At 42.4% G+C, this 23,338-nt stretch overlaps 2 protein-coding genes across 12 annotated transcripts; both read left to right on the top strand.

The window, feature by feature from the left end:
- Positions 1-3,891: 3,891 nt before the first annotated feature.
- LOC143122141 (P2Y purinoceptor 12-like) lies at positions 3,892-17,536 on the top strand. 11 transcript variants are annotated; one of them, XM_076282957.1, is made up of 4 exons: positions 3,892-4,075; positions 4,471-4,515; positions 7,995-8,089; positions 13,924-17,536. In XM_076282957.1, the coding sequence occupies exon 4, from the start codon at positions 13,946-13,948 to the stop codon at positions 15,026-15,028; it is 1,083 nt and encodes a 360-aa protein (XP_076139072.1). In that variant the 5' UTR covers positions 3,892-4,075; positions 4,471-4,515; positions 7,995-8,089; positions 13,924-13,945; the 3' UTR covers positions 15,029-17,536. The 11 variants fall into 11 exon arrangements, with proteins under 11 accessions (XP_076139072.1, XP_076139071.1, XP_076139070.1 ...); XM_076282956.1 differs by having other exon boundaries at positions 4,471-5,210; XM_076282955.1 differs by adding an exon at positions 9,254-9,436 and having other exon boundaries at positions 3,892-5,210.
- A 997-nt stretch (positions 17,537-18,533) lies between these two features.
- LOC143121285 (P2Y purinoceptor 13-like) lies at positions 18,534-20,466 on the top strand. Its single transcript, XM_076281646.1, has 2 exons — positions 18,534-18,615; positions 18,871-20,466. The coding sequence occupies exon 2, from the start codon at positions 18,873-18,875 to the stop codon at positions 19,842-19,844; it is 972 nt and encodes a 323-aa protein (XP_076137761.1). The 5' UTR covers positions 18,534-18,615; positions 18,871-18,872; the 3' UTR covers positions 19,845-20,466.
- The last annotated feature ends 2,872 nt before the right edge of the window (positions 20,467-23,338 follow it).

The raw sequence follows: 23,338 nt of genomic DNA, 5'->3' as shown, positions 1-23,338 counted from the left end.
ACTACTATGTCCATGCCTAATGTCGTTTAACTGTCTTTGGGGGTTAAAGTGCAGGCCAACACAGGACAGCTGTTCAAGCTATACAACATCCCCTGTCTAAGCAGCTTCTGTCTCAGGAGAGACACATTGACACAGATGTGTGTGTGTGTGTGTGTGTGTGTGTGTGTGTGTGTGTGTCTGTGTGTGTTGAGGTGCTAACAAGAGGAATTGACTTTTCTCTCTTTATATGCACACAGTACCTACAGATCTGTGTTCTCTCTCTTTCCCTCTCCCTCCCTCCCCCTCCCTCTCCCTCTCTCTCTCACCCACCCATGTCAGTGTGTATAGCAAGAGTGGTTTCTGCAGATGTGTTTGTGTCCTCCTCTGCATAGGTTTATACTGTATGGTTGTCTGTTTGTTCATCATAAGTATCTCTCCAAGGTCAATTACAGCACAGGGTCATTAACAGTTCTACTAGTTTTGCTTTAGGGCTTATCTTGACAAATTGGGACCCTCGTGAAGTGTGGCTCTCCATGTAAAAGACCCAGACCAGCTCTCTACTTCACCCTGGAGCCAGAGTTCTCTGTTTACATCTGGAAACGCACCACCTCTCCTTTTTATTGGATGACCCATGCTGAATGTCATAAAACAAGATTATGTCATATCAAAGTGCATAAAACATTTGTGTCCAGGAGGGATATGTAACTTATCCAGGACATTACGAGCACGTCAAGAAGACATTACTCCATCTCGTCGCCATGGTGAGCAAGCAGAAAGAGCAACAATCCCCATGTCGTTTCCACATATCCTATTTTAATTAGAGCAGCTACAAGCTGGCTGCGGAACTCTGGGAACTTAGAATGCTGATGTCATAATGGCATAATGCATCATGGGCATTAATGTTTTCCGAGCCTTGTGTAAACTCTACACACCATAAAACGAAGTCCCAGATTCGGGCACCAAAGTCATACTAATATTAAAGACTCATTTGAAATGAGGTCGTACGTACAGCCGCTGTACCTACACCCGCTGTACCCGCTGTACCTACACCCGCTGTACCTACACCCGCTGTACCCGCTGTACCTACACCCGCTGTACCTACACCCGCTGTACCCGCTGTACCTACACCCGCTGTACCCGCTGTACCTACACCCGCTGTACCTACACCCGCTGTACCCGCTGTACCTACACCCGCTGTACCTACACCCGCTGTACCCGCTGTACCTACACCCGCTGTACCCGCTGTACCTACACCCGCTGTACCTACACCCGCTGTACCTACACCCGCTGTACCCGCTGTACCTACACCCGCTGTACCCGCTGTACCTAGACCCGCTGTACCCGCTGTACCTACACCCGCTGTACCTACACCCGCTGTACCCGCTGTACCTACACCCGCTGTACCCGCTGTACCTAGACCCGCTGTACCCGCTGTACCTACACCCGCTGTACCTACACCCGCTGTACCCGCTGTACCTACACCCGCTGTACCTACACCCGCTGTACCTACACCCGCTGTACCCGCTGTACCTACACCCGGTACCCGCTGTACCTACACCCGCTGTACCCGCTGTACCTACACCCGCTGTACCTACACCCGCTGTACCTACACCCGCTGTACCCGCTGTACCTACACCCGCTGTCTCTACACCCGCTGTACCTACACCCGCTGTCTCTCCATTAAGCTATTCGGCAAAAATGCTCCACTCTGTCCACTCTGTCAATGTTGTGTGCAGTCACTTAGTTTTGTGTGCTGTAACCTAATATTGCCTGCACTGTCTGGAATAAGAGGGTGTTTTACAAGGTCTGAGCTGATGCCCAGCACAAATAAACTTGAAGGTGTGTTCTACGTAACAAAAAAGTAAGTACCTCCACCTGTTAGGAAGCCTTTGGTAAAACCTGCACGCAGTTTACACAAGAGTGGCAATAATCCATTTTCAAACACACAAGAGCCCTGGTGTTGCTGGCGATGACAGAATGTCCATAAAGGGCCTGGGCACAAAGGAGGGATTTAGAGCAGCCCATCTGAGACGCTGAGGGACATATCAGGTTCTCTCTCCGTCTGTTTACACAGTAAACCAGCGCCCAGCCAGCCAGTGCTCATGCACGTCCACAGATTAAATGTGTTAGTCCAGGTGACCACCACTCCTCTCTCTCTCTCTCATTCTCTCTCTCTCTCTCTCATTCTCTCACTCTCCCTCTCTCTCATTCTCTCTCTCATTCTCTCCCTCATTCTCTCCCTCTCTCTTTATCCGTCTCCTCCCGGAGTCTAGAAGTTGAAACAGACGCATTACTGTATATTAAGCTTAGGATAGTTCTCTGTCTAGTTAGAGACATGTGTGAATCTGAACGAAGCCTGTTTCCTGATTGACCATCATCCTGACCGAGTCTCCAGATATCTGTGGTAGGCTAGTAGGACCATCAAAGTCGATGTCATCTGAATGCTGCTGTTCCTCTCCTGCAGCATCCGTGTGAAGGGGCACAGATGAGTGGGCTAACAGGTAAGAGTGTCTAAACTGAGACAAGTAACGGCCGCTGATATCTGACCTCTGTGTCTTTGAGCACATCAGAGATACTGTATGGCATGTGGTTATAGACCAACAGAGCGACTGTGGAGTGGCTTTGTGCACATCAGAGATATGGCATGTGGTTATAGACCAACAGAGCGACTGTGGAGTGTCTTTGTGCACATCATAGATATGGCATGTGGTTATAGACCAACAGAGCGACTGTGGAGTGGTTTTGAATTCATATAGTGGTTGTTAGATAGTGAACATACAGCAGTCCTCCGTGTTTAGTGGTTGTTAGATAGTGTGTATGCAGCAGCTGTAAGACTAAAGTCCGCCATGTTGGATCCACGTCCCTCTCTTCCCCCTCCACCTCTTCCCATGGAACACTGCAGCCTCACTTCTGCTCCACCCTGGCATCCATCCGCACAGCACAGCTCCACCCTGGCATCCATCCATCCGCACAGCACAGCCACAGTCGCTCAGACGCTTATGATCTTTTTATGGCTCGGATGGAAACTGGCTGACACCTCTGATACAGAACATTGGGCAGCGGCCCAGACAAGCCCCACTTCACACAGTAGAATGAAAGGGAAGTTTGCCACCAAGGTGCTGCTGACATCTTGGGCAGCTTCCTCTTTCCCTGTGCTGCGTTTAGATCGAAAGTTTATTTTTGGTTGTTTGACCTGTTTATCCATGTTTTTGTTTCTGTTTTGGATCCTGTTTCATTTCTTTTTTTTTAAAGTAGATTTTTTGCCCTTTTTATGCCTTTAAGGACAGGACAGTGTAGAATGACAGGAAGTGAGTGGGAGAGAGAGAGTCGGGGTGGGATCTGGAAAGGACCACGGGCGGGAATCGATCCCGGGTCGCCGGCGTACGGTGCAGATGCCCCAGCCAGTTGCTCCACGGACGGGGCCCCTGTTTCATTTCTAAGCTTTTTGGCTATTAAGTCCCTTGAGGGCAGTTGCTCCCAGATATGCATCACTGACCTAGGAAATGTACTGCTGGCACCTGTCCTGTGCATAAACTCGTTGTTTTTTTTTTTGCTGTTGACACAGCTATTAACAAAACACACACACACACACACAGTCACTCACACACACACACACACAGTCACTCACAGTCACACAGTCACTCTCTCTCTCTCTAACCAGATGCATTTGTGGTGCAGTGTCAGCACAAGGTCGAAGTGGTGGAGTCATTGTGTATGTTAGATTATCTATCTCTCTTTCCACTCTCTCTCTCTCTCCGTCCTCTCTCTCACGCTCTCTCCATCTTCTGTCTCTCTCTCTCTCTCTCCCCACGTGTCAGGAAACTGAATGCAGAAGTGTGACTGAAAGCTGCCCAGTGTGACTGAAAGCTGCCCAGTGTTGTGTTGTGGGTATTTCTGTGTGTTCTGCGTGTGACTGTGTTGTGTTGTGTTGTATATGTGTGTCTGCAGAGTGTGGGGAGCACACATGCCCTGGCTGCTCTCCTCATGTGCTCTTCTGACTGACCGACCGGCTGACCGACCGACCGACTGACTGACCGGCTAACTGTCTGGGTCTGGTTCCACAACCACCACTCCTGGGCTCAGAGAGCGGTGAGAGGTAAGAGATCAGGGAGTCTCCTGAGCACAAACAGACATATGGAATGAATCCACTACACACACACACACACACTTTGAATGAATGAATTTGTACAAATCTATTTTTGTTCACCAGCCATTCAACAGCTTTTTAGTTCTTTAGGAACAACTACTGTGGGTTCTATGAGAAAAACAAAACTGCCTTTTCTATGATTGATACCATACAGCATGTATCCAGTAGTCATTTGTGCTTTAGAGATAAATAATAATCAACTAAATATATATTTTTATTTCAGTAAGTAATGTAACATTTTTATCTTTTCAGAAAATTCATTAGTGATTTCTAATTTCACTATTCATGTTTTGCATGCATTATTTTATGTATTTTGCAACTTATTCTTTCACTCTCTCCCTAAGGTACTGTGACATATGACAAGTTGACTCAGACCTCTGAGGAACTATGTAAGGTTCACCATGACCTCCAGCTTGTTTATTAACTGTGATAGCACTTTACAGAGGCAGACTTTTCCAGTTAATAATGCTCTTTACTGTGAAATAGTTTGAAATGGTTTTAATGTGTCCGGCTCTTAACGTGTCCATGCACGCATTATCAGTAGATTGGGGGAGCTTTACTAAATACACTTTTATTTAGACACTCCAGCTCTAAATGTTTATTTTTTGTTATTATTGGATCTGAAGAAGGCATCACAGCCGAAATGTTATCCAATAAAAACGATATATTGGAGCCAGAATGTGCCACATTCTCTTCTTACTTGTGTAAGAATCCTAATTACCAGGCTGATGATAATCTTTTCAGTCATATATTGACTCTTGATCAACTACTAAGTGTGGGCCTATTGTGGGCCTACTGTAACATGTCCACAGGAGCAGTTAACTATAGGGACAGGAAATGTAATTAATGTGTACATTGTCATGTTTTGATTAATGCACTCTCACTACAACAATGGTCTCAAGTCTCATCAAAGTACTTCTCGTGTGACCCAAAATCAGCTGACCTCCAATCATGTGATTAATTTCAATGTAACCAACCACAAACTAGGTAGCCTATTTAAGTGAGGTTCACAGAGCATTCTAGGAGTTCTGTAGCCAGATCCTCCCGCACCACTACGGTGTGTAGACATCATCTTCTGAGCCGGGTATGTTCATTTCTCTGATTGTCTCGTATGATTTACCTTAGTATTCTATTAGCCTGTTTTCTTAACTTTCACATTATTCATTTAGATGTACCTTCTATAATGTATTGGATGAATTTGTTGTACCTGACAAATAAATTGTGATGTTCTGACCCGCATAGCCTTCCTATTGTACTTGTTAGTCCAGAGTAGCAGTTTAGGTAATGTTACTAGCATCATGGACGGTTGGGATTAGTTATCGCCGCCGTAGAAACTAAATCAGTGGGGTATACTACGAAGCACGTTAGACATATCTAGGCTATGTAGACATATCGAGGCTTGACAAAGCCTTGACTCAGGGGTATACGTTAAGTGATACTAGAATTGCAGTTATGTGATATATTTGTCAAACTAGGCTTTCAGCTCAGATCTGTGCGCGTGCTCGGTGTTGGGATGACTTTGGCCAATCGTGTAACGTGGAGACGCACAAGACCGCCTCTATTTAAAAACAATTACTTCCGCATTCATGAGCGATAGCTTAATCTACACTGCGGTGATTTTTTTGTGTCTAACCTTTAACATCAAATAAATCAATTGTCATCAGTTGTTGTATGGTATGCACGTCCATAGTGGGATATTTGCACGCAGAGCACTATTAAAGCGTATTCGAGACCCAAAATGTTAGTAGAGGCGGATCTCCACCTGTAAGATATATGACAGAATCCTACACGTGAGAGAACTGCGTTTTTAAGACAATTGATTGGTCAGTGTGCAGTAGATTACACGATTGAGCTATAATTTAGCACATAACCTCCTCCCGACCAGGTTTGGTTGACAGCATAAGATACCATGGTGATATAGCGACACTAAAACAGATCCACTTTCGTGTCACAGCATAGACTGGCTTTGAGCGCAACATACCTCGCTAACCCACTAATCGAGATTCGTAGTACACCCCACAGCTGGGAGCTGGCATGTTATTATGAAATGACCAAGCATTATTATACAGCGGTGGGCAGTTGGTCAGCGATGGTCCTAGATTGATCGCGAAAACCTAGCACAGCCTGACCCCCTGTAGCATAGGAATTTGCTTGACTGTCTAACACGCTGATGAGTAGCCAGGGTGCGATTTGTGTAAAAACCAGAGGGGGGGATGATTTTGAATAAGTTTGTAACCGCCCCCCCCCCAAAAAAAAAATAAATAAATAAATAAATAAATAAATAAATAAAATATCGATTCATAGCCTAATAATGTCATGGCTAATAATACCCTAGGCCTATATTATTTTTGCCACCTTTGTAACATTTTAGTTTTAGTTTACCGTGGTGTATGACTTTAAACAGCGAGTGTGCTTGGTATGATGATCAGCTCCTCTATTGCAGGGTAGGACTACGTTTTGACAAGCATACAAATTCACCTTGTTCTTGCCCCATCTGAAATTACTTCTCTGCTTTTGCTGCCTCCATCCTTTCTGTATTTGTTGTGTAAAAAACGTTGTATATAATGGCACTGAAGTCTTAAGTTAGTGAATTGGCTAACAGTGTTAGTTGGTAACCAAATAGCCTACACATTGCGCTACACGCTGCGTAGGCTACGTGCATTCTCTCTCCTGCTGATTTGCGTTCAGTAGCCAAGTGCGTAATATTGCAAAAGTTGAAAAAATAAACGTGTTTATTGTAGCCTACAGAAAATAAATAGCCTATCATACTGTCAGTTAATTGCCTACAGTGCAGTGAAGAGTTTGGAGAGTAAAGTTATAGGGCAACTTGAAGTTTTATGAAAATAACTTACGAACCAGAACATAAAGATCATGAAGCTTCTATTTCTTGCAGCTGTTAAAACACCCGCTAGATAGTATACCCACCAACATACGTTTTTGCAGTACAGATTATTTCTAAAAGTTATTTGTCTACTACTGGCTGATTTATCAAACGAGTGCTTTCTCGTTCGTCCTCCGCAAACTACAGGTGTTTCGGTAGAGAGCCATTGAATAAGCGATGCCAAGCAATTTCTGTAACACTTTTTGTGACATTCAGCAAATATCTCCTCATTTAATGTAAGTTCCTTCGGACAATAGGCCTACGTTCTACTCTACGTGCAGTTGTCCTCCATCTCAGTTGCATCAGTTTTCTAATTTTGAAGGTTCTAAAACATTATTATGCTTCACTGAATCCTTCTCGTTTTCTTTCATTTGTCCAGCTAACTTTTCCATTGAACCTAGCCATTTATGATGGATTACACACTCGACATTCTGAAATGTCCTGCACGATCAAGGCCAAATTAAGTTATCACGCAGCCACTGTGTCAGCAGCATCAGTGCTGACGGTGACGGTGCATTTCTGATGTCAGATTATTATGTAGGCTAGCCTACTAGACTGTTCTCACGTTGCAGCGCTTTACTTATATGAAGTAGCATTAATCAATATGAGGGGCAGAGGGGGATAAATGTTGTCCCCCCCGACGATAAAAATAATTTAGCAGAGGTAGGGATAGGAAAACCAGAGGGTGGGAAATCCTCACCATCCCCCCCTAAAAATCGCACCCTGAGTATAGCAGTCCAGATCAGCATGTAACCTCTGACCACCTTCAGACCAATACGTGTTATGTTCAGGAACCGCCCGAATTAATCGGCAGTTGGGTGTCACAAGAAAACGAGTTAGGCATTCTCATTAACAATATGTATTGTGGGCGTACCAACCCACTAAGGATAGCAATGTTACATTGAACCGAAACTTTTCTAATATTGAGCTGTGTCAGATTTATTAGGTTTAACAGGGGTTTATAATCAATTGATATATTTCCAACAGCGCGCGGACAGCTTCACGATTTCCTTCGACCACTCCCAGTTCCCTCATTGGTCCTGACGAGTGACGTCATTACACTTGTATGTTTATCATCAGAGGTCAGCACCTCATTAATAGTGCTTTGGTGTGTGTTACTCTCTGTCTACACATTACTTGTCATTAAAATCATAATTTAATATGTCTTTTTTAATTAGACTTTTACATATGGCTTTAAGATGTCTTTTACATATGGCTTCAATATGTCTTTTTTAATTAGACTTTTACATATGGCTTTAAAATGTCTTTTACATATGGCTTTAAGATGTCTTTAATTAGACTTTTACATATGGCTTTAAGATGTCTTTTCTAATTAGACTTATATGGTTTTAAGATGTCTTTAATTAGATTTTTACATATGGCTTTAAGATGTCTTTTCTAATTTACATTTGGCTTTAAGATGTCTTTTCTAAATTACATATGGCTTTAAGCTGTCTTTTCTAATTTACATTTGGCTTTAAGATGTCTTTTCTAATTTACATATGGCTTTAAGCTGTCTTTTCTAATTTACATTTGGCTTTAAGATGTCTTTTACATATGGCTTTAAGATGTCTTTTCTAATTTACATTTGGCTTTAAGATGTCTTTTCTAATTTACATATGGCTTTAAGCTGTCTTTTCTAATTTACATTTGACTTTAAGCTGTCTTTTCTAATTTACATTTGACTTTAAGATGTCTTTTCTAATTTACATATGGCTTTAAGATGTCTTTTACATATGGCTTTAAGATGTCTTTTACATATGGCTTTAAGTTGTCTTTTCTAATTTACATTTGGCTTTAAGATGTCTTTTCTAATTTACATATGGCTTTAAGATGTCTTTTCTAATTTACATATGGCTTTAAGATGTCTTTTCTAATTTACATTTGGCTTTAAGATGTCTTTTCTAATTTACATATGGCTTTAAGATGTCTTTTCTAATTTACATATGGCTTTAAGATGTCTTTTCTAATTTACATATAATAATAATAATAATAATAATAATAATAATAATAATAATAATAAGCTTTATTTGTATAGCACCTTTCATACACAGAATGCAGCTCAAAGTGCTTTACATTTGAAGCATGTAACACAATAATAGTCAGTCAGTCATTATCAATCACTTTTCTTCATTGCTGGGGCCGTTTATGATCCACTCAGCAACATATCAAAAATATAGAAAATAACATTATTACATATATATAATATATAACAATAACAGCCTTAACCCTTTACCCCCCATAAGCACGGCAACTGTGGCAAGGAAAAACTCCCATATTCCAGGAAGAAACCTTGAGCAGAACCTGACTTAATAGGGGGAGCCCATCTGCTTCTGGCTGGCTGCGCCCTCCAATGGCAGCAGATGTAGAATAATCTGAAAAAGTAGTCTACAGGATAAGATGAGTTAACTAAAAGCTTTCCTGTACAGGTATGTTTTCAGATCTTTTTTTAAAAATATTTACTGAACTCGCCTGCTTGATGTACAGAGGCAGGGTGTTCCATAGTTTTGGGGCATAATGGATAAAAGCAGCTTCTCCACTTTGCTTGTGGAGCACTTTGGGTACGATTAAAAGATTAGAATTGGATGATCTAAGTTTCCTTTGTGGTTGATAAGATATTAAAAGCTCAGAGATGTATGAAGGTGCTATGCCATTCAGAGCTTTGTAAGTAATTAACATAACCTTAAAATCAATTCTATAGGAAATAGGGAGCCAGTGCAGTTCAGCCAACACAGGGGTGATGTGTTCTCTCTTCTTGGTCTTAGTTAAAAGTCTAGCCGCAGAGTTCTGTATGAGTGCCAATTTCTTTAGATGTTTTTTGGGAAGACCAGTGAAAAGTGCATTGCAGTAGTCTAACCTGCTAGTGATAAAGGCGTGAATTAGTTTTTCTGCATCTTGTTGAGTTAAAAAGGGCCGCACTTTGGCAATGTTTCTCAGGTGGAAATAGGCTGTCTGAGTAACTTTACTGATATGGGGCTTAAAACTTAACTCTGCATCTAAGATGACACCGAGGCTTGTTACTTTTGGTTTGACCTGGTGCGCCAAGTTCCCCAGATTACTAAGAACAATGTCTCGCTTTAGTTTTGGTCCAACCAAAAGTACCTCTGTTTTATCATCATTTAGTTTCAAAAAAATGTTGCTCATCCACTGATTAATGGAGGTTAGGCATGCAGTGAGGGAGCAAAGGCCATCTGGGTTAGTTGGCTCCACAGAAATATACAATTGGGTATCATCTGCGTAGCTATGGAAGTTTACATTATGCTGACTTATGACGTTTCCCAACGGAAGCATATATAGGGAAAATAGCAGGGGACCAAGGCAGCTCCCCTGGGCCACACCAAAAGGCAAGTCATGTTTTTCAGACACATGATCTCCTAGACTGATATAAAAATCTCTGCCAGTAATGTAGGTTTGAAACCAGTTTAGAGCATTATCAGAGAGACCCACCCACTTCGCAAGGCGGTGAATTAGGATGCTATGATCAATGGTGTCAAATGCCGCACTCAAATCCAGAAGAATAAGGATTGAGACTTTGTTTGAGTCAGTAGCCAGTCTAAGATCATTGACTATTTTTACTAAAGCTGTTTCTGTGCTGTGATTTGATCTAAAACCTACTGTTTTTGTTGAGGAAGGTATTTAACTGATTACAAACGACTTTTTCTAGTACTTTGCTCAGGAACGGTAGATTTGATATAGGCCTGTAGTTGCTCAGATTGGTATGGTCAAGATTCGGCTTTTTAAGTAAAGGTTTCACAACAGCGGTTTTAAAAGCAATTGGAAATATACCAGTTTCTAATGAGGTATTTATTACCTTGAGAATAAAGGGAGCTAAGCTATCATATACATTTTTGAGGAATCTAGTAGGGATTGGATCCAAAACACATGTTGAGGAGCCGGTTTGAGTTATAATTTTACCAAGCTCAGATTGAGTAATAGTGCTAAAGAACCTTAACTTTGGGGGGCTGTTTTTGGGTGTACTATCAAACATATTACTTGTGTTACCAATAGCCTTCCTTATAGAAATGACTTTGTTTTTTTTTTTTTTTTTTTTTTTTTTTTTGGGGGGCTTTTTTGCCTTTATTTGGACAGGACAGTGGAGAGTGACAGGAAGCAAGTGGGAGGAGAGATGGGGTGGGATCGGGAAATGACCGCAGGTTGGATTCGAACCAGACGCTGTAGCCTACTGCGCCACAGCGCCCCCAGAAATGACTTTGTTTTTGAAGAAGTCTGCAAATTCTTCGCATCTTAGAGAGGATGCCTGACTGAGTGTATCAAAAGGTGTTTGATGCAGTAGCCTATCAATGGTGGAGAACAACACCCTAGAGTTTCCACTGTTTTCAGCAATTACCTTAGAGAAGTGGTTCCTTCTCTCATTCCGAATAGCTCTATTATAATTTGCTATTTTTTCTTTTAGAATGGCACGGTGAACCTGTAACTTACTTACTGGCTTTAGCATCAGTTGTCTTATTGACATGAATATTAAAGTCGCCATTTACAATTATCCGATCATAGCTAGTGATGATGAGCGACATAAGTTCAGAGAACTGGTCGAGAAAGCCAGTGCATAGTTTAGGAGGGCGGTATAAGGTTAATAGAAGTACAGCTGGGTCAGCCTTCAGAGTGAGGGCAATATAGGCTACTCAAAGGAAGCGAATTCGCCAAAGTTGACTCTAGTGCAGCTATATTTGTTTGAGAGAATGGAGGCAATTCCACCACCTCGTTTGCCTTGTCTAATTGAGTGGAAGAAATTATAATTTGGGGGACAGGTTTCAACAAGAACAGCTTCGCTGTCTGAAGTCAGCCAGGTTTCAACAAGAAAAAGAAAATCCTTTTTTTTTTTCACTAATAAAATCATTGATTGCAAAGGTTTTGGTAGTAAGTGCACCTATATTTAGTAAGCCCATGTTAGCTGAAAATGCCTCTGGCTTTTGAGGTATGGAAAGAATATTTGTTAGGTTTCTAGTTTTAAATTTGTCTTTTCTTTTTACTATACGTTGGGTAGAAATCAACGTTGGAATAGAACTATAAGCATAAGTCATGCTATTGCATGAAGCAGCTTGATCTATGGTAGTAGTATTGTATGTTACCCTGCAGAAAACATTCTCAGACCCATCCACATGTATAATGCCATTCAAATCAATACCTGGGGGGCGTGAATCTGTAATATTTTCTACAGAATGTCAAAGCCTCAGTGTGGACGCTATGTTGTCAGAGAGTAGCCTGGCTCCATGTTGGTTTGGGTGGAGACCATCACGCTTCAGCATACTGGGCTTTAAGATGTCTTTTCTAATTTACATATGGCTTTAAGATGTCTTTTACATATGGCTTTAAGATGTCTTTTACATATGGCTTTAAGATGTCTTTTCTAATTTACATTTGGCTTTAAGATGTCTTTTCTAATTTACATATGGCTTTAAGATGTCTTTTCTAATTTACATATGGCTTTAAGCTGTCTTTTACATATGGCTTTAAGCTGTCTTTACTAATTTACATATGGCGTTAAGATGTCTTTTCTAATTTACATATGGCTTTAAGCTGTCTTTTACATATGGCTTTAAGCTGTCTTTACTAATTTACATATGGCTTTAAGATGTCTTTTCTAATTTACATATGGCTTTAAGATGTCTTTACTAATTTACATATGGCTTTAAGCTGTCTTTACTAATTTACATATGGCTTTAAGCTGTCTTTTCTAATTTACATATGGCTTTAAGATGTCTTTTCTAATTTACATATGGCGTTAAGATGTCTTTTCTAATTTACATATGGCTTTAAGCTGTCTTTTACATATGGCTTTAAGCTGTCTTTTACATATGGCTTTAAGCTGTCTTTACTAATTTACATATGGCGTTAAGATGTCTTTTCTAATTTACATATGGCTTTAAGCTGTCTTTTACATATGGCTTTAAGCTGTCTTTACTAATTTACATATGGCTTTAAGATGTCTTTTCTAATTTACATATGGCTTTAAGATGTCTTTACTAATTTACATATGGCTTTAAGCTGTCTTTACTAATTTACATATGGCTTTAAGATGTCTTTTCTAATTTACATATGGCTTTAAGATGTCTTTTCTAATTTACATATGGCGTTAAGATGTCTTTTCTAATTTACATATGGCTTTAAGCTGTCTTTTACATATGGCTTTAAGCTGTCTTTTACATATGGCTTTAAGCTGTCTTTACTAATTTACATATGGCGTTAAGATGTCTTTACTAATTTACATATGGCTTTAAGATGTCTTTTCTAATTTACATTTGGCTTTAAGATGTCTTTTCTAATTTACATATGGCTTTAAGCTGTCTTTTCTAATTTACATATGGCTTTAAGATGTCTTTTCTAATTTACATATGGCGTTAAGATGTCTTTTCTAATTTACATATGGCTTTAAGCTGTCTTTTACATATGGCTTTAAGCTGTCTTTTACATATGGCTTTAAGCTGTCTTTACTAATTTACATATGGCGTTAAAATGTCTTTTCTAATTTACATATGGCTTTAAGCTGTCTTTTACATATGGCTTTAAGCTGTCTTTACTAATTTACATATGGCTTTAAGATGTCTTTTCTAATTTACATATGGCTTTAAGATGTCTTTACTAATTTACATATGGCTTTAAGCTGTCTTTACTAATTTACATATGGCTTTAAGATGTCTTTTCTAATTTACATATGGCTTTAAGATGTCTTTTCTAATTTACATATGGCGTTAAGATGTCTTTTCTAATTTACATATGGCTTTAAGCTGTCTTTTACATATGGCTTTAAGCTGTCTTTTACATATGGCTTTAAGCTGTCTTTACTAATTTACATATGGCGTTAAGATGTCTTTACTAATTTACATATGGCTTTAAGATGTCTTTTCTAATTTACATTTGGCTTTAAGATGTCGTTAAGACGTTTGTCTCTCTGACGCAGGGATGACCCAGTGGTCCCCGAGATGTCCTCCCTGATGGCGAACAGCAGTGGCAATGTGACCTGTTCCCGTGACAACGTGCTGAAGACCACGGTGTTCCCCGTGCTGTACTCCTTCCTCTTCCTGGTGGGGCTGTCTCTCAACGGCCTGGCGGTGTGCGTGTTCTTCAGCATCCCCAGCCGCTCGCACTTCATCATCTACCTGAAGAACATCGTGGTGGCCGACGTGCTCATGACGCTCACCTTCCCCTTCAAGATCCTGGCGGACGCCAACCTGGCCTCGGCGGGCGTGCGCGTGTTCGTGTGCCGCGTCTCCTCCGTGCTGTTCTACCTCACCATGTACGTCAGCATCCTCTTCTTCGGCCTCATCAGCGTGGACCGCTGCCGCAAGACGCTGCGCCCTTTCGTGGGCACCAACGCCGCCCGGCTCAATCGCCGGAAGTTTCTGTCGGCCGGCATCTGGGTGACGCTGCTGGCCCTGGCGTTGCCCAACGTGGCGCTGACCAGTCGCCCGCCGGCCTCGTCGCACTTCAAGTGCAGCGAGCTCAAGACGGAGTTTGGTCTGCGCTGGCACGAGGTGGTCAACCACGTGTGCCAGGTCATCTTCTGGGGCAACCTGGTGACGGTGGTGGTGTGCTACACGCTCATCACCAAGGAGCTCTACAACTCGTACGCCCGCACCCGTGGCTCCGACCCCAGTGCCCAGAACCGCGCGGGCACCGTCCGAGGCCCCCAGGGCAGCAGCGGCGGCGGCGGGCACAAGAAGAGCGTGCGTGCCAACGTCTTCCTGGTGCTGGCGGTGTTCTTCGTGTGCTTCGTGCCCTTCCACTTCGCCCGCGTGCCCTACACCATGAGCCAGACGCGCGGCCGACTCTTTGACTGCCGCCACAAGCTGGTCTTCTTCCAGCTGAAGGAGAGCACGCTCTGGCTGTCCTCGCTCAACTCGCTGCTGGACCCGCTCATCTACTTCTTCCTCTGCAAGTCCTTCCGCACGACGCTCTTCAGCACGCTGCGCTTGGCCCCCGGGCGTTGCCGCAAGCTCCGTGAGCTCGGCACTGACACCAACACGGCCACCACACACCACAGGGAGTCCTCCAGCCCGCTGTGAGAGCAGGCGTCAGCAGTCAGCTTTAATCTGGTGCCTTCTCATACACTTAACTCTCTCTTCATCTCAGACAACTACACAGCTATGTAAGGGATAATGTATAGAATGCCGGTCATTATTGGGAAAATAAGTCCCGACAGGGTGTACCAGACCCCGAGATGCCAGCGGAGGAGTCTTGCTTCGCCCTGAAGGGACTTATTTTCCCAATAATGACTGGCGTTCTATACATCATCCTGCTTATTATACGGCTACTTGCCAAAACGAAAAAATAAACTCCACAATATGTCTCTTTTACATTTATTTGTTACAGTTTCGTTGCGGTTTTTGCTGAGAAACAAATAGTTTGCAACACACGCTGAACTTGAATCAAACGTTCTTTAGAACACAGCTGATCAACCGTCTACCTTCACTTTTGAATGAAAATCTGTTGCCATTGACAGCGGTCATTATTTGGAGGTCCTTAGACAAAAATAATGACCGGTAGAACTTTGGGAAATCCCAGTCAAATCAATGGAGCGTTCTACTTGCATTGTGAAGAGCCGTATAATAATGCACAATAAAGGTGCCTTATGGAGAGAATGTACATATATTAATCATGTTTTATCACCTGTGAGTAAAAACAACTTTCTAAGTTGTCTATAACAGCCCCTATAGTTTTCTATGTGAAGTCAGGTCGATTCCCTACAGAAATCCAGTCTATCCAAATCTCTCGTACATTGAAAATTGATCAAAATTGATTGAAGGAATACCCGGTGTGTTGACAGATGATGACAAGGGGTGCTGACCAAGCGCAAGTATGTGTGACAAGTTAGGGGTGAGTCTGTAGGTATTGATACGACGCGTTGAGAGTGAGCAAAAAACTCCACCGTGCTTTTAAAAAGACTCTTCTGGACCGCTGTAGTGCCAGGTGACCAGTCTAATCAGTTCTTTCCTGAGCTCTCCATTCAAATAACTACAAACACACTGAACGTTACAGGGAACTTTGCAGCCCACTTAGCACTAGGTTTTTGAGACTCCTCTGGTGTTTACCCCAATGTTGAACTCTGTCTAGTTAGTCAGGTGTGGCTCTCCATGTTGGGCAGACCATTGGTTAATCAGGTGGGTTAATCTGAGATGTACAGGTCCCCTCACCTCAGATAGCGCACATGTTCCTCCAGCATGGCCACTTCATGTTTTCATGCTCCTCTGCTCTCTGTGCCTAATTGAACTCATTAACGGTGCTCTTGATTAGCTGGACACAAGGTTAACCAGATGCTGACTGAACTGTCTGCGGACACCTCCCTTCATGTAATACGGCAGAGTGTTATGAGAGTTCTCCAGGTCTGTGGTGCCTCAGGTTATGTCAGTTAAGCAGCTGTCGTCCCTGCTGGTCTGTGGTGCCTGGACATGGCTCCTCTGCACTATGGATATCCTTGCAGGACACAACCACTGCATGAGGAAAACATGAGTCAGCGCTTCATGGATTGAGAACTCTCACTTGGTCCACCGCAGAGAGACAATAACATGACTCAGCGCTTCATGGATTGGGAACTCTCTCTTGATCCATGACAGAGAGACAATAACGTCTAAATCAGTAGAAAGTCGTGTGTGGAATGTCTTCAAAACACCACTGAGAGGTATTGCTTGGCTGGAACCTGCAATTGTGCATGTGGTTTCTCCATTATGTCAAAACAAGAGAGGCAGGTATGCAGGCTGGAAAGTTATATGTTTCTAATCAAGTTCTAATAAGCATTCAAGTTATCCTGTCTTTGATTTTGTTGTTGTACTTGAGCATTCTCAGTGTAATCTGTTATGAATGTTAGTACTGACTACAACAGTAACTAGTTTTTACAAGCAAAACACGTTTTATTTTTGGCAGTGACTACATGGGATTTCACGTTTTATGTTAAAGGTGCTCTAAGCGATGTCATACGGTTTCTAAGCTAAAACGTTTCTTGTCACATACAGCAAACATTTCAGTTGCAGGGGATGGAGGGACGAGCTAGCTCTCTGTTTTGTTTGAATGTCAATAGAAGTGATGTTACCCTAGATTGCTTAGAGCACCTTTAACACCACCATTTTTATGTTCAATATATGTTTAACAGATCAATAATCAATAGAGATCACATTCTTGACATCAATATGTACAAGTTAGACATGTAAGACTGGATGTGGTGTTGAACAGACTATTTTAGTTAGTTTTTAAAATGGAAGTGTTTAGCCCAATTCCATAGTAATTAAATAAAAGTTTCATAAAGTCAGTAAATAATATCATTGCTCAAGATGAAGATATTATTGATCCGGATCAGTAATTGAATGAAGATATTATTGATCCGGATAGAAAAAGTACTGAGACTGAGCATGTTTATATGATTCACTATACATTTACACAAGCAAATAAAACAACAACAAAACAGTCAAGCTCGTCTTTGCCTCCTAACTCTCATATCCGTGTCACGGTTTCCCCCTGCAACATGTAAATGCTGTAAAAACAAATGTAAATAAAAATAAACATTTATGGGGACAAACCTTTGCTTTGCTTCCGATCTTTCAATCCTTCAGTCATTCCAATTTGTACCAGATTATGGAAAATGTACACAAACACCCTCCAGTTTAACACAAGAGCACACTACCTGCAAAAGGCCACATACACCGACTAGTGGTTCATATTAGAATTGCTGTCCTGATGGGAAAAACTTAACCATCATCTCTGTCTGACTAAGAAGACTGAGACAATCAAGACAATGGGCCCTAATTTACATGCAAAGTCTAAAGTCTAAGTTAAACCTCATTTAATTGCAAGGCAAACTCTATTAACTAATGTGTGAGCAAGATTAAACCTAATTTAATTACAAGGCAAACTCTAGCTAATGTGTGAGCAAGATTAAACCTAATTTAATTACAAGGCAAACTCTATTAACTAATGTGTGAGCAAGATTGAACCTTATTTAATTACAAGGCAAAGTCTAGCTAATGCGTGAGCAAGATTAAACCTAATTTAATTACAAGGCAAACTCTATAAGCTAATGTGTGAGCAAGATTAAACCTAATTTAATTACAAGGCAAACTCTATAAGCTAATGTGTGAGCAAGATTAAACCTTATTTAATTACAAGGCAAACTCTAGCTAATGTGTGAGCAAGATTAAACCTAATTTAATTACAAGGCAAACTCTATTAACTAATGTGAGAGCAAGATCCAAGAGCAAGACATGTGGTTGAGCGACCTTGTGCTCCCCAAACACCACAACACAAGATAGCTTTAGCTCATGCCAGAGACGCTTGCACACACTGAGCTCAATGCTCACACACACCACAACACAAGATAGCTTTAGCTCATGCCAGAGACACTTGCACACACTGAGAAATCGAATGTGGCTCTCTCACAGGATGTGAACGAAGTCATACAGCAAACATGTCAACCACACTAGGTAGGAACAAGACTTCAGAGACTTTCACAGCCCCCCCCCCGGCCCCACAAACACACACACACACACATGCACATCACAAACACACACACATGCACATCTACAAACAAAGGCATACACATACCTGAGAAGCTCATTTCAGCAGGGACGTGTTGGTCTTGTTTCTGTCAGCTGCTGAGAGACATGTGAGTGTACCTACCTTTATTCTTTCTTTGAGACTTGCCAATTAAATACTAAATATGACATCTCCAACACTAAACAATGAGAGATATCGTTGCAGGTTTTACATAAAACCTGACCTAAATATTCACTTGCATTGATATATATAATATATGTATATTATACATAGCCTATGTTTTAATAGAAATAACTTCACTTGGTCTGCTGCATGCTCTGATATTCTTACACATTTAGCTTTGTCTGACTCTGTTACTGCATAGATATGATGAACACCTCTGAGTACCAAGACAACTCCTCCGTGCGTGGATATGGGGACTGTGGCATCAATCACAACATGGTCGATGTGGTGGTTCCGAGCCTCTACTTCCTGCTCTTCATCCCAGCTCTGGTGCTGAACGTCACGGTGACGTGGATCCTGCTGCCGCTCAGAACCGAGTCCACTTTCTTAGTGTACCTGAAGAACCTGGTGGCAGCTGACCTGCTCATGACGCTCACACTGCCCATCAAAGCGGCCAGCAAGCTGCCCGGTGCATCTCTGGGGCTGCGGGCGTTCACCTGCCGCTTCGCCAACGTCCTCTTCTACTACTGCATGGACATCAGCATCGTGCTGCTGGGTCTCATTAGCCTGGACCGCTTCTTCAAGGTCGTCCGGCCGTGTGGCCGCCTGCTCGGCCAAAACCTGCTTTTCGGCCGGACCGTCTCCATCGCCACCTGGATAGTCATGCTGGGGGCGGTCGCCCTGCCAAACGTGATCTTGACCAGCGAGACACCCTCAGGAAGCTCACGCAACCTCTGCATGGACATGAAGACCCAGGTGGGAAGGGATTTCCACAAGGCTGTGATTTTCGTTCTGAACTGGCTGTTTTGGGTCGTGCTGCTTGTGATCGGGTTCTGCTACACGTGCATAGCACGGATGGTGTTGCGCTCATACAACAACTCTGGGAGTATAAATGTGATACGCAAACGCAAGACCAAAGCGAAGGTGTTTATCGTTCTTGTGGTCTTCCTGTTCTGTTTCGCCCCGTACCACATCGTACGGATCCCTTACACGCAGATGCAGGTGAAAAACAAGCACGGTTGCACGAGTGAATCACTGAAGGTGGCCAAGGACTTCACCCTCTGGGTCTCGGCCACTAACATCTGCCTGGACCCACTCATCTATTTCTTCCTGTGTAGAAGCTTCCGAGAGAAGCTGTCCAACCTCGGAATAGTCAGGAGGTTCTTAACCACATGACTCAGGGATCAATGAAAACACATAACATGGATGCTTTTTCATTAAAGCTGTTTATGCTGATTGTTGTGTTTGAGTTAAATCATCCCTTTTCCTCAGATGCACATTATGTCATCACTCTTACTCATAGTTCCAATTCTTTGTTCAAAACATGTGGCTGCGTCTCAAGGTACAGTTCTCTCCATCTTCCTTCAGCTGCTTCTATGGGATTTCCACATACCTCTCGTTAGCTGACAGAAATAAGAATGTGTCTAAGGTGAGATGAGCTGTTCATATAACTGTGTGCCTCTTTGTTTGTGAGTGAGCATTTCTGTGTGGTGCTTGTGTGCTTGTGGGTGGATGTTTGTGTGTGTGTGTGTGTGTGTGTGTGTGTGTGTGCAAGTCTGTGTATGTAAGTCTGTGTGCATGTGTGTGTGTGTGTGTGTGTGTGCATGTCTGTGTTTGTATTTCTGTGTGGATGTTTGTGCATATGTGTGCATGTGTGTGTGCATGCAACACTTTCTGGACATTCAAACATAATGCAATGACATGCTAGCAGATACAGTACAACCTGTTTGTGGGTGCATGTCACAAATGGGTGATGCATCAAGTGAAAAACAATTATAAAACAGTGAAAAACAATCATTAAAACAACATATTGAACAAATCGTCTGAAATCTTTCATTTCAAAAGTTAATTTACCGTCATGTTTAAAACATGTATTTCATCTGTTGGATCTATTCAAGGCATTACGAATAGAGTAATCAAAGCATTAATAGATATTTGGAAATTATATTTTGCATGCTTTATGCTACCCTGAAATGACAGCCGGTCATTGAAGTTTGAAGTGGGGACTTTACAGTGCAGGATGTGGTCAAGAGTGGGAGTTTGAGTAGTATTTAGAGTATACGTTCGATGAGGTTGCAATGAGGAAAATTTAAAAGAAGGAAAAAAAAACATCACCACCACGATCTTGTCACACTCTGCAGAAGGGTCTGGTCACCACCACAGAGCTAAGATGATGCTGACCTACATCTGTGGAGCAGCCCCCACTGCCTACAGAGAATGTTTGTTTATGCATTTAGCAGAAAAGCCACAAGACTTCCGATGGAGGTCGAGGTGCTCATCTTAACCAGCGTCACCATCCCCACGACTACAGTACGGGACAAATGTTCCCAGAGCCTCCTCACTGGTCCAAGAGCATGAAGGTAACAGCAGTGACAGGGACTCTCCTCTCTGGTCCGACCGTATGAATGTGACTGCAGTGACAGGGACTTTCCTCTCTGGTCCGACCGTATGAATGTGACTGCAGTGACAGGGACTCTCCTCTCTGGTCCGACCGTATGAATGTGACTGCAGTGACAGTGAGAGCCACATTTGACAAAGAACCACACAAATGCAGGAGAATCTTATTTTCACAAGGGGCATGTTGATCTTATTTTCATAAGGGGCGTGTTGATCTTATTTTTCTCAAGGGGCGTGTTGATCTTATTTCTGTCAGCTACTGACAGGCATGTGAGTGTATCTAACTAACCTCTCTAGTCCGAGTGTATGAATGTGACTGCAATGACCCCATGTGAAGTGAATCCTACAGTAGGGGGCCCCATGTGAGGTGAATGCTACAGTAAGGGCCCCCATGTGAGGTGAATGACACACAATGAGGGCCCCATGTGAAGTGAATGGCACAGTAGGGGCCCCCATGTGAAGTGAATGCTACAGTAGGGGGCCACATGTGAGTGAATGCCACACAGTGAGGGCCCCATGTGAAGTGAATGCCACAGTAGGGGCCCCATGTGAAGTGAATGACACACAGTGAGGGCCCCATGTGAAGTGAATGCTACAGTAGGGGGCCCCATGTGAGTGAATGCCACAGTGAGGGCCCCATGTGAGTGAATGCCACAGTGAGGGCCCCATGTGAAGTGAATGCCACAGTAGGGGCCCCATGTGAAGTGAATGACACACAGTGAGGGCCCCATGTGAAGTGAATGCCACAGTGAGGGCCCCATGTGAGTGAATGCTACAGTAGGGGGCCCATGTGAGTGAATGCCACAGTGAGGGCCCCATGTGAACAGCCCCTGTAGTTCCAGCAGACAGCATCTCACCTCCTCTGCAGAGCAGTGTGGTTGTCGTGGATCATTGTGGTCGATGTAAGGCCAGCCCCTTTGCATACCTGAAGCAGGAGAGGAATTCTCAGTCACAAAAGGCAGAATGCCCTCTGTAGTCAATTTGCCTCTGTGTACGTATTTGTTTGCTATTGCTATTAACTGATTGAACTCAGCTTGATCCAACGATTCTAGCAGTACCTCATTTTTGAAAATCAGCGCATACGGGTCAAAAGTTACAGTGCAACCAGAAAGTTTTCAGACCCTTTCAAGTTTTCCACATTTTGATATGTTTCAGAATCATCTTAAAATGGATTTTTTTTCTCATCAATCTACACACAATACTTAAAATAAAAGACTATTCCATTTACATACTGTAAGTATTCAGACCCTTTGTTCCACCTGTGCTTAAATTGAGCTAAGCTTACTCCATTGATGTAGTATGTGATGAGATCAAACTCCCAATATACTTGTTTAACATGAGTTGAATATAACAACCTGTGTAGGTTTGTATGGGCTGTATTGTAATATGATATCAATGCATGTACTGTAATATATTAATAGTCAATTTATCACCAGAAGTCATCATTTAAGGGGTTATTTTTCAAAAGGTTTGTATGTCATGAGGCCCAAATTCTCCAGCAGCACCCAATCAATAATTATTATTTTTGTAAAATGTGACCATCTATTTTGACAGTCCATGAAAATGCACTGTTCTGTTATCCGAAGTCTTCTTCTTCTTCTGGGTCTAATTTAGCTTCAACCATTTAACGTAGAAATCTGTTCAAACTTTGTAACATAGGTCTTGAAAAGCACACTTCAGGAATGTATTTTTCGTTTTTGTAAACTTTATGCTTTTTGAGATATTAACATAAACTAGAAAAGCATTTCCTAAAGGAAATACAGTGCATGAAAATGCAAAAATATGATGTAACATATCATACAGCGTAAAAACAAATAATGCAAATATAGTTGCAATAGTGTTGCTAGGGTACATATGTTGGTTGTTATGCCAAATTAAGTGGTTGCTATGGTGGTTGCTTGGGTAATCCTGTTGGTTGCTATGGTGGTTGCTAGGTTGACATTGTGGTGGTTGCTAGGCTGTTAGGGTACTTGAGGTGGTTGGGTAGGGTATTTGACATGGTTGCTAGGCTGTTGCTAGGGTACTTGAGGTGGTTGCTATGCTGGTTGCTAGGTTAAACTCATTGGTTGCTATATTGGTTGCTAGGTTGTAACTGTGGAAGTGGTTGCTAGGCTGTTGCCTGGGTATTTGACATGGTTGCTATGTTGTTGCTAGGGTACTTGAGGTGGTTGCTAGGCTGTTGCTAGGTTAGTTGTGGTGATTGCTATGCTGGTTGCTATCAACTGCTTTCTGCTCAACTAGGCCAACTCTTTCTGTCTCTCCATTCTGCAATA

Source organism: Alosa pseudoharengus, unplaced genomic scaffold (assembly GCF_046254945.1).
Source record: "Alosa pseudoharengus isolate Yale_2024_CS ecotype anadromous, Long Island Sound unplaced genomic scaffold, YU_APseudo_1.1 YU_APseudo_1.1_scf_13, whole genome shotgun sequence".
Classification (NCBI taxonomy): Eukaryota; Metazoa; Chordata; class Actinopteri; order Clupeiformes; family Clupeidae; genus Alosa; species Alosa pseudoharengus.
This window is presented reverse-complemented; position numbering and strand designations above follow the sequence as displayed.